Here is a 15,662-nt window from a genome sequence, read left to right on the forward strand (position 1 = left end):
AAGGCACCAGTGCTGGTGCTCCTTAAGAATCAGACACCCTGTAGCACAGATGGTCATCAGAATGCAAATCTTTGGGCTTCCATAAGAGGCCCTGAAACAGTATCTCATCTCAGGGAGAGGGCTGGGAATTTACAATTCCACAAGCATTCTGGGAAATTTTTTCACATTATACTTTGGTAACAATTGCTTTCTTGTTAAACAGCCCGTACTTTCTTATGCTCTTATCTAATCCCAGCATAAATAAAATGTGTGTGTTCTGGCATCAGTTATTAGAAAGAAACCAGATGGAAAAAAGTCTAAGTGTGAAGTCATCCTCTCAAGTTAGAAAGGCTAGCTTGGCTGGAACATGGTAAGAAGTTTAGCCATGCTGATAAGTTTGCAAACTCTGAGAATATTGTCACAAAAAGACAAATGTGGGCTAAGGAGAGTGGCTTAAGGGGTAGAGCACCTGCCTAGCAAGTGCAAGGCCCTGAGTTCAAACCCCCGTACCAGCAGACTTCAGCCTCTTGTCATCACCTCTCACAGCACTCTTCTCTTTTCTTTATCACACTTCTGGCGCTTTTTAAATTACATATTGCATAACCTAATGTATTGCTCTTGATTACTGACTGCTCCCTAAGCTCAGACTATCATCTACACATACTAGGTTAGAATGTATTTGGGTCTAGTTCCAAAGCCAACAAACTGCTAAACACACAACAGATTAATAGATACCTGTTGAGTGAATAAAAGAAATGTTTTTAAACACTGAAAATTTTTATCAGTGCTTACCAACAAAATTGTTGTTTATCCTCTACATGATTTGGTAGGGTTTTCTTGTAATATCATAGATAAGAAGACCCAGAAGTGTACTAGGGAAATCATGACCTTTGGAGGCAAAGTCATGAGTTTTAATTCCAGTTCTGTGGCTTTCTTGCTAGGGGACCCATAGACAAGTTATTCAGCCACTCACTCTCTCAGTTTCTTCATCCTGGAAGCTTTTCTAAGCAGATAGGCTATAAATGACAGTTGGATAAATAGGATTATCTCTCAAATCCAGAAGGTAGGAAAAATATTGGCAGTGCAAAGGAGCAAGTGAGTTATGCTGATTGTAAGATCCCCGACAAGGTTTCATTCTTCTACTGGCTGTTCTTGCCTGCTAAAATAAGCTTTCATGCTAAATGGCAAACCAACTAGCTCATGATTTTAGAAATCCCACAGATTAGCAATAGGTACTCACAGAGTGTTCAGATTCTTGACTTTCTTAAAGGCACCCCCTGGAATTTCTCTGATTCTGTTGAATCTCAAGTCTCTGGGAACATAAAAAGGGAGGAAAAGACTATAATATGTTGGTTCCCGTCCTGTTCTGATTTTCAGAAGCTTGCAGGACAATTCTCCTTTTATTACCAATATAGAGCACAAAAGCACTTAACTGTGTTAAAGCAGATTCAGTGCACATCCCATACTGCTCATAGGTAGGTACACTGTTTTTGGCATATTACTTACTTATATACAGTGCCCTATGCTAATCCAAGGACACCAGATGTTTAAATGTAGTTAGTTAGGCAGCTTGTCAAAGTGCTGAAGACAGTTAAACCATTCACTTTAGGCTGTATTCATCTGACACCAAATAGTGCCAACATGCAATAAAGAAAGGCAATGCCCTGTACCCAGGTGTGCCTTGAAACCAAATTTAATCCTTGACTTTTCAGATAAATGAGAACATCAGTTTATAAGCTTATTTTAGCTGAATTTTTGTTATTAATGCAGGGAGCATAGAAGAGAGAGGAAATAATTTGTTTGGAAATGTGAGCCCTAAGGGAAAACATGTCAGTGAAGTTTTATAGGGTGTTAGGGTGCCACTAAAAGCCTAACACATAAACCATCATTCTACTATGGTTGAAAATTACCTCTACTTCCACTCAATTAATTTCTCAAAATAAAATTCTTTACCACCATAAAAAGTTATTTCATCTTAGAACTCTTGATTCACAAATCTTTACAAGATTACCTTTAAATCCTTTCATTTTATGCTTCTTTTGAGTTGACTTTGGCAGAATATGCAGTTTCATAGGAGCTATTATTTTCAAATAAAGTCATTAAGTAACTCAGTGACTACATCTCCTCCTTTGATGGAATGCACACTTAAAACAGCATATTGATGTTTGCTATGTCTATACTATATTTTTAAGGAAACATATAAGTTATAAGAGATGCTTCTCATAATATACAAAACATAAAGTTATATGGACCTCTACACCATAGAACCAGTAGTTTCCCTTAAGAATAGAAGCTTTAATAGTTGCAGAAAAGACTTTTTCTCTCACATTAACCATTAATCCTAATAATCCCTTTAAAGTGAGACTCCAACAACACAAGGAAACAAATATAAAAGGTGAAACCATTTTTCTCTCTTTAGATTTTGAAATTTTTTTAAAATTCACAAAAGTACCAATGAGAAAATAATAATAAACCTTATGGTATACAACCAGAACTAACTACTGTTTACATTTTTATATAGTTGCTTCTATTTTTACTGCACAAATTATATAAAAACACATTACAGATAAAGTAAACATCTTTTCAAGCACCATCTTAATGTTGGCTCTGTCTCCCTTTCTCAGATGTAACAGTTCTTATGAGTGTGAATAAATATAAGATAAAATGTAAACATAAACAAATATGCTAATAAATAATATATACAATACATAAAATGTTAAAGGTTTTTTAAATTATTTTAAAGCACTGTGTTTTATATGGTTGTCCAAACCTCTTCTTTCCCTTCCTATATCTTTTCCATGTCACTCATTATCCATACCAAAGGTCTGTGTATTTTTTTCCTAACTCCTCCACAGTGCTCCACAATGCAGAGAAAACAGTTTTTACATGGTCCCTTAAGGTCAGACATTTGGGTTGCTTCACACTTTTTGCAACATTATTTACAAACAATATTGCAATAAGCAATGTCTCCTGGTGCACAAGAAGAAACGTTTCTTTAGGGTAAACATTCAGAAGTGGAACATGCTTGGATCACAGGCATGCCTATTTTCAAATTTGCAATTTGCCAATTGCAAATTTGTTCTCAACCCGATATATTAAAGCAGTAATATAATTAATTGAAAATAATGTAAAACAATGCTGGAACTAATCGCCAAATTATAAATTTAAATTTGCCACTGAATTGATTTGAAAGTCAAGGTGCTAAGAGAGCTTCTTATCAGAATTCCCTCTTGGTCCCTTTTTACAACTATGCAGAAATAAGCTCTCCTGTCTTGAGAACAAAGCCTTGATGCTATAGCAAGTCTCCATGATCCCAAGGGTCACGGAGTGGACTGGGGCCACCCCTTGTTCTCACCTCCTGTGTACACCCGGGGAGTCTCTTCCTGAGAAGCCAAGTGCAACTGAATACCAGAGATTTTCTCCAACAAATTCCAATGCAGAGAAAACAGTTTTTGGTGCATTCTCACATGCACCAAAATTAGTGTGTTAACCCTTGGTCCTCTTTAACTAACATATTCTGCCACATAAACTTTTATAGTTAAGTACATTACAAACTGAATTCTAGGGAAACTGAAATTCATAATTTTAATTTCTATACTTTAGGATGGCAAACAAGACATGGTACAATTATTACTCTATTATCATAGAGTAAATACAAGCCATGTCATCAAATCAAAAATTAGATCATTTGAGTTCAAATGACCACCCAATTTGTATCATGCTTCTTTCTGTGTAAATTGTACCCCAAATAGAACAAATTTTCACACATACTATCTCTTATTCAAGATGGGTCACTGACAACTTCACTTATACAAAATTTGTCATTTTCATAAAACTTCCCTTACTCTAATAATGTAGCACTGTGTTTACATAATTAGAGTGTGCTATTGTTTGTATCTTGAATGTCTCCCAAAGGCCCTGAATAAAGGCTTTGCCCTCAGCTTATGGCGCGAGTAGGAGGTGGTGGAGGCTCTAGGATGTGAGACTTATTGGAAGGAAGTCCTCTGGGGCATGAAGACAAAGGGGATTGGGACCCTGGCCCTTCTTATCTCTCTCTCTCTCTCTCTCTCTCTCTCTCTCTCTCCCTCTCTCTCTCTCTCTCTCTCCCTCTCTCTCTCTCCCCCTCCACCACATGCTCTCACCATGTTGTTCTGCCTTGCCACTTGCCCAAAGCAGCAAGGCCAATCAACCATGGACTAAATCCTCTGAAACCATGAGCCAAAATAAACCTTTCCTCCTTTAAGTTGTTTATCTATCTGAGGTATATTGTCACCATGGTGGGAAGGTGACAGAGTAAAAATTGAACTATTATGTATCTTTCACAATTGCTTCCACTGTGATAGGTTTATGATGTTGACACCACACTATCGTTTATAACGGTGCTGGGGCTGTGCAAGTACACTCTACCACTTGAGCTACCTCCCCAGCCATTTTGTTTTTACTTTGTTTTTGAGATAAGGTCTGACAACTACCTTTCTGGGAGCTGGTCTCCAACTCGGAGACCCTCCTGCTTCCTGCTTGTGCCTTCCAAGTGCCTGGGATCAACTATATGCACCACCACACCCAGCTAACCACTAGTATTTAAGACAATTTCCATCCCATCCATTGTTCATTGCTACTCAATGCAGAAGCAGTTCTGGTCCTTGCACCGGGATGAAAGTTGAACACATAGAGTTTACAGGGATTATTGGAACAAGAGTCAGTCCTCTTATCTGTCTGTTTTTCTGTCTATCTCTCCTGCTTTCCCTCAGCCCAAGCTGATAAAGTTGAGGTCAGAATGTTTAAATGCTATTCAGAGTAAGCAATTTGGAATCAGTATTTCTAATAAATAGGGGTTTCTAGCTCAAACTCAATCCAGAAGGTTCTTCTCCTAAAAGTTTAAAATGGCTCCTCATTGTAGACTGAAGGTAAAGAAGAAGCATGGACAGAGAGCAACATGAACTGACTCCAAATGAATTAGCTCAGGTCAAGGTGCTCAAGGTCACGCCATGTGGTTTCTTAAGTAACAGTGCACACTAGGCACACACATGTGCATTCTAGAGAGGTATGTGGAGTCACACCACATCGATGTCTGAGCAAGGCCTGCCGAGATAGCAGCCAGGACCTATCAGGTCCTGAGCAAGGGTCCCCATGTGTTGTACAAATGCCAAAACCTCAGACATATTTTACATCAACATTAAGCAAATAGATACTTAATATACAAAAGAAATACGATTGCCTCTAGCTCTCCATGTCACAAAACAACTGCAAAATTCATTTTTAAGATTATATGAAATGACATATGTCATATATTGTGTACATTTTATTAGCAATGCAAATGGCCACAGTACAATGCCTGTAAGCCCTTAAAATACTAGTAGCCTAACCTAACCCAGGACCAAAGGCATGCTACTGAGAGAAAAAAATGGACTGTTTAAACTTGAGCCACTTCTTCACAGTGACACCCAGGTCTAATGCAAACCTCTTACTACTCTTCTGGGTTGAACACAGCCTCCAGACTTACTACCAGTGGGGGGCCTGCTCCTGACAGAATTATTATAAGAATTAATAAGAATCAAACTCATAGAGCAAAAGCAATGACCTGGAACGTCCTGCACCAGTCCCGACAGCCCCTTTCTGTTGGCATGCACTGGCTGTTTCTCACATAACTGAGAAGGAATCATTCTGGCAGAAAGCCTATCCTCATGAAAGAAAGACCGAGGTTCATTCTTGAGCCAAAGGCATTCAGCCTAAGGCAGGGTGGGGTTAGGTCACAGCAGAAGGCACACATGGAGAGAAGTGGGGGCGCTTTCCTCCTCTGCCCAGGGTGGAGGGCACAAGAGGACTCCAAGGCCCGGCCAGCGTTCATTGCCAAGGGCACACCTTGGCATGGCAGCTCTGCTCCCTCTGCCCAGCCCTGCTCAGCCATCTGACCCCAGCCCCACTGCCCCAGCCCACCATTCCCTTCTTCAGCTGCTGTCCTGATGCCCGGCCTCCTGGTCTAAGGTGTCAGGACACTGCCATTCCTGCTTCTGCCCCAGCTTTGAAGTCACAGAAAAAACTGTAGAGGTCTCTCCACACCTCTGCCTACTGCCTTTTTCAGTTTTGCAGCTCACTGGAAGACCCTCTTGGAGCTTGTTTTGCCTGATCCCCAGTACTATTCTTAGCTGGGGAATGCTCCCAGGTTTCCTTCAATCTGCGGACATGGCCTGCCTACCAAGTGCCACTCCTCCAGAGCTCAGGTCTCTTCTGCTGCTGTACGGTCCAGTACTAACCCTCAGTGATGGTTAATTTCATCTATCAATTCGGCAAGGCCAGGATACTCATGGTACCCCAGTTGGGCCAAACACAAGAGTAAATGTTGTTGCAAAGATCTTATTTCAGTATTATTAACATGTAAGTCATTTGGTTTCCAGTGAAGCAGATTATCCTCTATAATGAGGGTGGATCTTATCCCATAAGTTGAGGGCCTTAAAAGCAAAAGACTGAGGTGTACAAGAAAAAGGGATTCTGGTCCTAGGCTGGCCTTGGACTTGAGTTGCAACATCAACACACTTACCTGGGTCTCTAGTCTGCTGGTCTGCCTTGCAATATCAGACTTGCCAGCCCCACAATTGCGTGACCTAATTCCTTAAAATCTCTCTTCTACACACACACACACACACACACACACACACACACACACACACACACACACTGTGGTCCTTGGTCTAGCAAAGTCTGTGCAGAAACCACGGAGTGAAGAGAGCCCAAGAAAGGAAGCCACACTCCATGGGAACTGTTAGACTGAAAAGCACAGAGAGACAAAGAGACCGCTCACCAACACCACAAGTTTACTCAGGAGAAGAAACCTGCAGAGGCAGTCTCTAGCAAGAGACCCAGAACTCACTGCCACTTACAGACTGGGGGTTTTATAGGACAGGAAGGACCTGGTAAGGGTTAGGGGAGTTTTTCCATTGTGGCTTGTCCATTGTCCATTGCTAGTGGTAGTCAAGGAACCAGATCTTGTGTTCTAGCACAAGTGCTGGGAAACAAGAGTTTTCCTTGGGAAGACCATCTTTACTGGAACCAAAGATCTCTAGGGTCAAGCAGAGTTTAAGATGATGTAAGTGATATTAAGTTGGGACCTAATGGGAACCTTGCCTGCAGTTAGTGTAGGACAGATGCCAGCAGGCTTATGTTTTCTTTTCCTTCCCTTTTTTCTACATATTTGATACTTACCTGAATATCTCCAATAATAGCTAAAGTGCTTGTACAAAAATAAGAATTCTACACAGGCTCAAAGATTGCACTAGAACAACTTTCTAACAGTTCTCCCATGGGGTGTCTCCATTTTGTTCCTCAGTGAGATTCTTTTCAAAAAGAAAGCCAGTCAACAGATGTATTGGTCCAACCTAAGACTTCACATATGTGAGAAGAGAGAAAAGGAAGAGGAGAATGGAGAACCAGAAGAACTCATACCTCAAGTCAACTGGAGCGCAACACCACGGTTTCAAAAGCAAGTGTTAATGCGCTGATTTTAGAGCTGAGAAAACCAAGGCCCAGAACATTCCATTTCACTCAGAGCAAGTGGCCAAAGCAGGTTCTGTTTCCAATGTCCCACGTAACTTTATTCTCACTGTGAGGAAACTGAGGCCCCAATCACAGGGAGGCACACCCACCATCAGCCAACCACCACAGGCTAGAGACCACATCAGTAAACACGTCTCCTAATTCTGACATTAGTACAATTTCCACTTTGTTGGAGCCAACATGGCTATTTTTCTGGGATTTACTGTGTGTCTAGAATTTACCTTGAATTCCCTACTCTGGGGACTAAAGCAGCTTTCTGCAAGCTCAAAAGTGTCACAGACCTTCAGCTAGGCTCTGCGAGATTTCCTGTGACTGTGACCACAGTCTGTAGGGGGTAAAGGGGAAACTCTGTAACTAAGTTGTTCCTCTGTAACTGACTTGTCTCTCTGACCACCTGGGAACCAAATACTACAAAAAAAACCCTGGTTACATAAACAACCTGGGGGTATATAACTCCTCTCTCAACTCTGATCGGGGGTCAGGGCTTTGAGAAATTATCTCCCCTGAGTCTGCTAGCATAATAAAAATTCCTGCTTCCTGCAAAGTGGTCTTGATGACTTTCTTTCCCTCACCATTTTCCACAACAACCTCACTATCCTAAATGGAATTCTCACTGTCTCAGGTAGAGCAAGGAGTGTTCCATGCTAAATTCCTTCTCTATCCAAGATGACCTGCTTATAACTAGCACTCTGAGCTGACAGTGAGGCAGTCAATGGAATTATTAACCTGTCCAAAGCAAGCCAGTTTTGTCACAACTGTGCAGCTGCCTTCTTCAGGGAGTTCAGCATATCTGATGTAAAGAGAGAGTTTTAATTTAGAACATGGAGTCCTGTGCTTGGAATCACCGTCCTTTCCAGGCCTCTTCCTGGTCCTTCCAGCAGGTGTCACTAACAGGTGGCTCTCTCTTCCAGGTCAGAGAAATGATTTCAAGGGAGACATAGTTTAAATTAGTCCTCAATGTCACAGTGAGGGAAGGACAAGGCTGCAGGCTGAATGGGAGTCACCTTCACATGTGTGTGAAAATAGCCAGCATCAAAGCCTCACTAGCAGGTAATACTACACACTTACATAAAATAAGGTCTTTTACTTGTGCATAAGATGCACTAAGTGAATTTTCATACAAAACCAAAGTGCCTTGATTTTTAAGACATTGCTACCTTTGTCGTTCTCGTGAAAGCGTGTTTCAAAATGGTATTTAACTTTTCAAAGGGATTACTTAACATAATACACAGTTTTATGTTCATTATTGTCCTGATTCCCTTTCTGCATGTGGTATGTGGGTTTTCTGAATGCCTACTAGACTATCCTGGCCCATTTGTACCTGAGCCTGTAAACATCATCTGAAGTTGGAAAGATGATTATAGGATTGCTGAAGGTATGCTTTGTTAGATTTCTATCTTGCATTACATTTAACCTGATATCCTTTCTGTTTCCTATTGCTAGGTTGCTGCTCTGTTCTGAGGGAGTCAGAAACATCCCCACAACCTGCTTCTCAACCATATGCATGGTGACATTGACTAGCCAGCAGTGAGATGCACTCCTTCATACTCTGTGGACCCACCTGGGGATAAATCTGAACATGCTTATATGGCTCTCAGCCACCTTAAAGGTCTCACCTAGTCTACAGGGCATCTTAAGCTGAGCTTTTCCAACACTCTGTTTACAATGCCACACATGTGCACATGATATTCCTCCTCTGGAATGCCCTTCCGTTTCTTTTCTTCTCTTCTTCTTCTTCTTCTTTCTCCTCTTCGAGTTATTCTCCTCTTTTTTTTCTCTATCTCTCCCTACCTCATCCCCTTTCTCTCTCTCCTTGCTTCCTCTCCCTTACTCCCTCCCATGAAGATGACAAGGGGGCATGCTTGAATGAAGCACAGTCAGTGACAGCACCTCTGTGTCTGAGCCATCTGCTTGGACTCCTCTCACTGTCAGAACAGGACAGTGAGCCTCCACATCCATCTGCAAGCTGCCTCATGCTTTTGCAATGGCAGGCAGTATAGCACAGTGGCTAGAAAAGCACACGTGGATTGCCTCTCATTCAGCCACCGCTAGTCATGCCTGCCCTCTCTCAAAAGTTCATCGTCAGGGGATTCCAAGATGGCAGCTAGAGGGAGGAAGCAGAAAGCAAGCCTCCTATAGTGAAATCTTGGAGAGACGCTGGAGACACACATTGCAGGCATAATCACTGAGAAGAGGCATAACTTTGACCCTTCCACACCTCCAGCCGGTGCAGAGAATCTCCACTTCACATTAAACAGAGAAACCAGGAAGACGCAGACCAGCTTACTGTCAATTAGTACACTAAAGCTCCCTGTTTATACCTTTGAAACCTTCTTGTCTGATACCTTGTTCTGTTTTCGCCCTCCAGTCTGTGTATTTGTTTTTCCCATTTCTTTAACTTCTTGCTTTCCATCTCAGCTCACCCTTCCATTCTAAATATTACCATTGTTATTATTACAAGCTAGAAAATACTTAATTGCACACAGTACAGGGACAGTAACAACACCAGAGACAATGACGGGAAGACACAAAAAACCAGTTTCCCCACAGCAAAAAATTAGTACAGGAACCAGAGGGGAACGAAGAAAACATGTACTCAGATCCAGATTCCAACAAAATGAAGATAAACTATGCCAAAGGACCCAATGAAGGCCACAAGATTAATTTAAAAGAAGACATACTACAGGTACTCAATGAGAATTTTATAGAGATGATACTGGATAGGGTCAACCAAAATGTACAGGAGACACTCAAGAAATTCCAAGACAACAAAAATAGAGAATTTGAAAAAGCAAAAGAAGAAATAAAGGAAACCATAGAAGCACTGTATAAACACCAAAGTGAAAGAGAGAACATGATGAATAAACAGATAAATGAACTCAGGACAAAAACAGACAACATTAAAAAGGAAACCAGCCAGGATATGGAAAATCTCAGAAAAAAGAATGAAACAGAACTGCAAAATAAAACGGAAGGCCAATCCAGCAGAATAGAACAAACAGAAGACAGAATCTCAGAACTTGAAGATGAAATGGTAATTAAAGGAAAAACCAAAGAACTATTAATCAAACAACTCAAGACCTGTGAAAAGAAAATGCAAGAACTCACCGACTCCATCAAAACACCAAACTTGAGAATCACGGGCATCGAAGAAGGAGAAGAGGTGCAAGCGAAGGGAAAGCGTAATATATTTAACAAAATAATAACAGAAAAATTTCCAAATCTAGAGAAAAATATTCCCATACAGATGCAAGAGGCCTCCAGGACACCAAACAGACCACATCAAAATAGAACTACCCCACAACATATCATCATTAAAGCAACAAGTTCAGAAACTAAGGAAAGAATATTGAAGGCTGTAAGAGAGAAAAAACAAGTAACATACAAAGGTAAACCCATCAAAATCACAGCAGACTTCTCAACAGAAACATTAAAAATAAGAAGAGCGTGGGGTGAGACCTTCCGAGCACTGAATGAAAATAACTTCAACCCCAGGATACTCTACCCAGCAAAACTATCATTCAAAATAGATGGAGCAATAAAAGTCTTCCATGATAAGCAGAAACTGAAACAATATGTGACCACAAAGCCACCACTACAAAGGATTCTTCAAGGGATTCTGCACACAGAAAGTGAAACCCAACTTAACTATGAAAAGGCAGGCAGCACCAAACCACAGGATAAGAAAAAGCAAGACAGTAGAGAGTAACCTCAATTTAGGTACACACAATCAAACCTTCAAACAACTAAGACAACTAAACGCCAGGAATCACCACATACCTATCAGTACTAACGCTTAATGTTAACGGACTTAATTCACCCATCAAAAGGCACCGCTTGACGAAATTGATTAAAAAGGAAGATCCAACAATTTGTTGCTTACAGGAGACCCATGTCACTGACAGAAATAAGCATAGGCTTAGGATGAAAGGCTGGAAGAAGATTTACCAAGCCAATGGCCTCCGAAAACAGGCAGGAGTAGCAATACTTATCTTTGACAAAGTAGACTTCAAACCTTCATTGATCAAATGAGATAAAGGACATTCCATACTAATAAAAGGGGAAATAGACCAAAAGGAAATAATAATTATCAATCTGTATGCACCCAATGTCAATGCACCCAATTTCATCAAACATACCCTGAAAGACATAAAAGCATATATAAACGCCAGCACAGTGGTTGTGGGAGACTTTAACACCCCATTATCATCAAAAGATAGGTCATCCAAACAAAAAAATCAATAAAGAAATCCAAGATCTAAAATATGCAATCGATCAAATGGACCTAGTTGATGTCTACAGAACATTTCATCCAACTTCTACACAATATACATTCTTCTCAGCAGCCCATGGAACCTTCTCCAAAACAGATCATATCCTAGGGCACAAAGCAAGTCTCAGCAAATATAAGAAAATAGAAATTATACCGTGCATACTATCTGATCACAAGGCAGTAAAAGTAGAACTCAACAACAAAAGTAAAAACAAAAAATATGCAAACAGCTGGAAACTAAATAACTCATTACTTAATGAAGAATGGATCATCGATGAAATAAAAGAAGAAATTAAAAAGTTCCTTGAAAGAAATTCAAATGGCCAAAAAACACATGAAAAAATGCTCACCATCCCTAGCAATAAAGGAAATGCAAATTAAAACCACGCTAAGATTCCACCTCACCCCTGTTAGAATAGCCATCATCAGCAACACCACCAACAACAGGTGTTGGCAAGGATGTGGGGAAAAAGGAACACTTATACACTGTTGGTGGGAATGTAAACTAGTACAACCACTCTGGAAAAAAATTTGGAGGCTATTTAAAAAGCTAGACATTGATCTACCATTTGATCCAGCAATACCACTCTTGGGGATATACCCAAAACACTGTGACACAGGTTACTCCAGAGGCACCTGCACACCCATGTTTTTGCGGCACTATTCACAATAGCCAAGTTATGGAAACAGCCAAGATGCCCCACCACTGACGAATGGATTAAGAAAATGTGGTATCTATACACAATGGAATTTTATGCAGCCATGAAGAAGAACAAAATGTTATCATTCACTGGTAAATGGATGGAATTGGAGAACATTATTCTGAGTGAAGTTAGCCTGGCCCAAAAGACCAAAAATCGTATGTTCTCCCTCATATGCGGACACCAGATCAAGGGCAAACACAACAAGGGGATTCGACTTTGAGCACATGATAAAAGCGAGAGCACACAAAGGAGGGGTGAGGATAGGTAAGACACCTAAAAAATTAGTTAGCATTTGTTGCCCTTAACGCAGAGAAACTAAAGCAGATACCTTAAAAGCAACTGAGGCCAATAGGAAAAGGGGACCAGGAACTAGAGAAAAGGTTAGATCAAAAAGAATTAACATAGAAGGTAACACACACACACAGGAAATTAATGTGGGTCAACTCCCTGTATAGCTATCCTTATCTCAACCAGCAAAAACCCTTGTTCCTTCCTATTATGGCTTATACTCTCTCTACAACAAAATTAGAAATAAGGGCAAAATAGTTTCTGCTGCGTATTGAGGGGGTAGGGGGGAGAGGGAGGGGACAGAGTGGGTGGTAAGGGAGGGGTGGGGGCAGGGGGGAGAAATGACCCAAGCCTTGTATGCACATATGAATAAAAAAAAAAAGGTTCATCATCACAAACCAAGGATAATGACAGCCAATATTACTATTTTTCACATATTCTAATGAAATTCTATTTAAGGAACTTCATCTGAATTTTATATCATTTTCTCATATCAAGAAATATTTCTCTTCTTTTGAGTTTTTTCTCAACCATTTGTAAATGGTTGGAAGAAGCTGAGTGCCAGTGACTCATATCTATAATCTTAGCTACTTGGAGGCTGAGATTGGGAGGATCACAGTTCAAGGCAAGCCTGGGCAAATAACTGCAAGACCCCATCTCCACAATAACTGGAGCAAAATAGACTGGAGGTGTGGGTCAAGAAGTAGAAAGGCTACTTAGCAGTGGCAAAGCCCCTATTTCAAAACTCAGTCCCACCAAAAAAAGATGTTTGGAAGAGACCATTGTTATGTCACAGACTGAATAAAAATGGTGGCAGGACTGGGGCTGTGTTTTCTGTTTTTCACATTCCAATGTGTCTTAGAGAATGTTCCTTACCGATTTGTGGAGCTGCTTATTTCCAGGACACCTTACTCCATTCTGTGGATGGATCCCAGTTTGTTTAATCCTATACTGAAGTACACTTGAGTTGCTTCTATTCTGTACAAAAGATTCTGCTATTTCAAAATAGCTCTGCTATGAATAATCTTAAGTCATCATTTTAGACATCTACGAGCGTCTTAGGTCAAGTTCGCTAGAGGTGGGTATGTGATTTATTGGGGGAATGCTAATGACGAGAGGAAGCAGAGGGACATAGTGGAGAGAGTTAACCAAGGATGGAGTTCCCAGGAAATTGAGCTTTAGCTAATTCAAAAGTTGTCCCATCTTGAAACAAAGGAGCTGGGGCCTTTGATCTTCTATTTTGGACAGTCCTTGACTACATGGTCATAGTGGTGGGCAGAGCTTCTATGAATGAAGGTGGCTCCGATTAGGCAAGAGCAGGACTCAGAAGTCACAGGTATACACATTTGGCCACCATCCTTGCAGCTGCTGGGGCTGCACCAACAGCAAAGGGGGCCCAGGCATGGTAACAGCAGTGCCAACCACAGTTGGTTTACCTGTGGGATGGTCTTGGAGATGGGGTCGGCACTCATGCATCATGCTGTGGAAACTCACTAGTAAATATGAGAATTTATGCAAAGATCTTTAGAATAGTGGCTAACATGCTGAAATGTAGCGAAAACATTGCCAACATCAATAACATTTTAAATACTGTACTGTCATTGTCTAATTACAGCGTCCGTGCCCTCCACCCAGTACAACCAGTCAGGGAGCTCCTCAAGAGCAGGGAGTTTGTCTAAGTAGCTTTACATATGCAACAGAAAGTTTGTGTCCCTAGGATAACATTGACCAAAATAATAGCGATAATAATACTAGCACTGAACACCTGATCTTTGTAATTGGAAAAATAAGAAATACTAGACAGGTAAGCAAATAGAGTTAGTTTCTATTTAGCTGCATACAAGACACCTATATTAGCATCAGTAAAGAAAAATTGACTTTTGTAAGTGATAGTGAAAACATACTCTTTTAAAAAAACGTATTCTTTCCTTCTAATTTAAAATTAATTGCCCAGGAGAAAAGAAACACAGAGTTACCAGAATGTACATTCCTTTATGCACTACCCATGCTGGACACCATCATCTGCAGTTCTGAGCATGGGTGTCACAGAGCAGATGGGCCTGGGTGTTGGGAAATGTATCCAGTGTGATGCAGATAACTGCTGGGAATCAGGTCTCTATTCGGCCCCACTTCATTCCTGGAAACGTGCAAGGGGACTGGCAGACACTGGGTTTTGCAATAGTCTGGGCTTGTCAGCTATGTGGTGTCCTTTTTAAGAACTATATTTCTGTCTTTCAAAAGTATTAGTGAATTATTCAACATTTTTGTTTTATCCCTTATACTGCTATTTGGATGCCAGTGATAACAACTGAAAAAAACACAGTTCTCTGTTTAGCAATTTGGTTGCATTCCTTCTTTAACCACCACAAGCTGACGCTGACTTCCCCTTTTCCCACTTCATGCATGTAGCCCTGGCCTACATCGTCTTCCTTGCTTTTTTGGTGGCAATTGAAATGTTCACTCCCTCCCTGCTTCATCTCTCCTTAGTCTTCTCCTATTGCTCTGAACAGTCTGTATGGGCCTCCTTTTCTAGATGATGCTCTCTTGCCTGCCTCTGAAATGTGAGCATTCCTTCGGGCTCTGTCTTGATCCCCCTTCTCTCCTCCTTTCACCTTCTTGAGCAATTCCATCCACTTTTTTGTTTTCCAAGAAATTATAAGAAAGCAAGTAAGTGGAAAGCGTGTTAAGGGTAAAGAATCATAAGTGTTTCTAAATACATATGAACAGATATATTATATACACACACAGAGAGAGAGAAAGAGATGGAGATATTTTTGTATATACACGAATATACTAAACCTCTACCTTTCTCTTAGATTTTGTGAAAGACGTCAGATTCAAAATGGAGTGTCTCGTGTCAAGTCTAA

The 15,662-nt window shown here is 40.7% G+C and overlaps 1 protein-coding gene across 1 annotated transcript in view; it reads right to left on the minus strand.

The window, feature by feature from the left end:
- Nucleotides 1-1,268: 1,268 nt before the first annotated feature.
- Nucleotides 1,269-15,662, minus strand: part of Pcmtd1 (protein-L-isoaspartate (D-aspartate) O-methyltransferase domain containing 1) — a 246,183-nt gene continuing 231,789 nt past the window's right edge. Inside the window, exon 6 of the mRNA XM_074068523.1 lies at nucleotides 1,269-1,291. Coding sequence (XP_073924624.1) covers nucleotides 1,284-1,291 — 8 coding nt within the window. The 3' untranslated portion in view covers nucleotides 1,269-1,283. The remainder of the gene's footprint in view (nucleotides 1,292-15,662) is intronic.

This window comes from Castor canadensis, chromosome 3 (assembly GCF_047511655.1).
Source record: "Castor canadensis chromosome 3, mCasCan1.hap1v2, whole genome shotgun sequence".
Lineage (NCBI taxonomy): Eukaryota > Metazoa > Chordata > Mammalia > Rodentia > Castoridae > Castor > Castor canadensis.